The sequence below is a fragment of the Eufriesea mexicana genome, unplaced genomic scaffold (genome assembly GCF_001483705.2).
Source record: "Eufriesea mexicana isolate 0111107269 unplaced genomic scaffold, ASM148370v2 scaffold294, whole genome shotgun sequence".
NCBI lineage: Eukaryota > Metazoa > Arthropoda > Insecta > Hymenoptera > Apidae > Eufriesea > Eufriesea mexicana.
Window position 1 is genome coordinate 480,976 of NW_016908489.1, and position 2,683 is coordinate 483,658.

The 2,683-nt window shown below is 52.6% G+C and overlaps 1 protein-coding gene across 1 annotated transcript in view; it reads left to right on the top strand.

Moving 5' to 3' along the window:
- The first annotated feature begins 472 nt into the window (after positions 1–472).
- Hb (hunchback) overlaps positions 473–2,683 on the top strand; it is a 2,801-nt gene continuing 590 nt past the window's right edge. Inside the window, 4 exon segments of the mRNA XM_017911830.1 lie at positions 473–619; positions 998–1,341; positions 1,439–1,592; positions 1,595–2,682. Of these exon segments, the coding sequence (XP_017767319.1) occupies positions 473–619; positions 998–1,341; positions 1,439–1,592; positions 1,595–2,682 (1,733 nt within the window).

The window sequence follows — 2,683 nt, forward strand, 5'->3', positions numbered from 1 at the left end:
GGTCTTCTAGTGCGCGCGAGGCGAAAGGACGACGGGGACAACAGGCAAACATCGTGAAATGATTTTACCCGGAATTTGCTTTAGAATAGGCACAGGCTATTTGCCACGGTCTGTACCCTTCTTCGCGGAAATTCGCACAATCGTCGCAGACGCTAACCCTTTTCGACCGTATTGCAACAAAGATCGATTCGAGTCCAATCTTTCCACCTGTTTCTTTATTCCATACAAATTTCCTACCCCCGACGGTCGAATCTTTCCATCCTTCCTAATGTCCTAATCCGTGAGGAAAATTTTTGTTTCTCTCTTGGTTCGAATTTTACGGTAACGGGGTGTCTCGCTGTGTCGAGGATCATTCGCGAATGGTCGCGTTAATCGCCGTGTTTGAGCCTCTGTTTAAACGCGTTGTAAATCCGGAGAGAAAGGTAGACGCGATTAATAATTTCTTATTTACTTTGGTAAACAGAGTGGCAAGATGAGAGGGAATTGGGACGCGGCGGAGCCTTTGGTACACGCGCCAAATCAGCAACGGCAGCAACAGCAACAAACCATTGTCGAAGAGCAACGCCATCCCCTCCATTCGCCAACCACGCCCGCTTGGGGTATCGCCGATAGGATCGTGGTGAGTAATCGTTTCAACCCCTCACCGATCCGACCTTCTCCTCCTTTCTCTTCTTTAACTTATTCATCTCGCTCTCTCTCTCTTTCTCTCTCTCTTCGCTAGCATCCCCCGTTTCGTTCACCCTCTCGTTTTTTCATCCCCCAACCGCAGCTCCCTCCCTTCCTTCCCCTTCCTGGATCGACAAAATGTCCTTTCGCTTAACTCGATGGACTCCGTTAACTCTTCGTAGCTTTGCTTTCCATCTTGCAACTTCGCTCTCGAAACTTTCTTTCCATCTCTGGTCTATTTCCGCTCTCTCGGAGCCAGAGTGTTTATCGTACACGAGGGAAATGAATTGGATCGATGAAACGCGTGACTTTTGCCTTCTTCATTTCGCAGAAAGAGGAACCGAGCGAAGACAAAAACAACGACTCAGGTGTGTCACCTGACCACTACACGAGCAACTCTGTGTCACCTAGAAGCAGAAGATCGTCGTCCACGGCAAACTGCAGCCTGTCGCCGGGTAGCGCGACCTCGCAGGACTCGAATAACATGCAGTGCAGCACGTTCGACTACAGTCCGCAGAGTATGTTCGAGTACACGAGGCATCACGCGATGGACGAGCACCAGCCGGAACCGGCGATAGACGTCGTTTCCAGCACGGTCAAACCATCCAACGATGACGTGGAACTCGGCCAGGACATCTTGCAGTGTCCTATTTGCGCTTTCACCACGTTGAATAGGTAAATCGTTCTTCCTTTACCTTGCGCAACGATACGAAAACGGAGGAAGACGCGGCGAGGAAACTTGCTTCTCAAAGGACACGTTTCCCTTTCGCAGGTTAAACTTCACCGAGCACTTGACGACGCATTGCACGACCAAGTGCGACACGCCGGATTTCGTGAAGTCGGTGCTCAGCCAGCTGTCCATGCCGCCAGGATCCTTCCAAGACGAGAACAGATCGTCGCCGACCCAGGGCGAACGTTCCGAGCAAGAATCGGAAGACTGAACTCGCAGGGTAAAGTGAAGACTTTCAGATGCAAGCAGTGCAACTTCGTGGCTATCACGAAGCTCGAATTCTGGGAGCACAGTCGCGGCCACATCAAGGCCGAGAAGCTGCTCACCTGTCCCAAGTGCCCTTTCGTCACCGAGTACAAGCATCACCTGGAGTACCACCTGCGCAATCACTTCGGCTCGAAACCGTTCAAATGCGACAAGTGTTCCTACTCGTGCGTGAACAAATCGATGCTGAATAGCCACCTCAAGTCCCACTCGAACATTTATCAGTACAGATGCGCCAACTGCTCCTACGCTACCAAGTACTGTCACTCGTTGAAGCTTCATCTGAGGAAGTACTCGCATCAGCCGGCGATGGTGTTGAACGCGGACGGCTCGCCGAACCCGTTGCCCATCATCGACGTCTACGGCACCCGACGGGGTCCCAAGCAGAAGTCTATCAAGTCTCAGGACGACATCGGTCAGAGCAACAACGCGACGATCAACAACAACATGCAGATCCCGATGTCGTCGCCTCAGCTCGTGGTTCCGCCTCAGATCTCGCCGGTCAGTCACCACTTGCCGATTTACCCTATGAACGGCATAAGCAGTGCGAATACCGCGAACAACGTGACCTCCGCGAGTGGATTGAACGGCGTCGGGCAGAACCAGTCTGCGATCGCGTTCTCGTACAATCAGCTCTTCCCTGGTTTCCCTCTCACGCACTTCTCCACCTTCGAGGAGAGCAGTGCGGAGAAGCAACTGGATCGAATAAAGTCTACCACGCTGATAGACTATCTGAAGGTGATAGAAGAGGAGAAGATGTCGGAGGACATGCCGCAGGATCTCGTGGTGAGGTGCGTGAACGGGAGCAAGACGCCGAATGGTATCACCGACGAGTCTCTCGACAACGAGGTATCAAAGATGAACGAGGTTCCCGTGACGTCCAGTCTGATGGATCAGCGGGACAGTATGTCTACTGAGCCCAAGGCTGCACCCCTGGACCTGAGAAAACCCGACGTGGTCGGTAACGTTCAGAAACCTGCTACCAATTCACCGAGAGCGACGGGTACCAGCAGACGCAAGGGA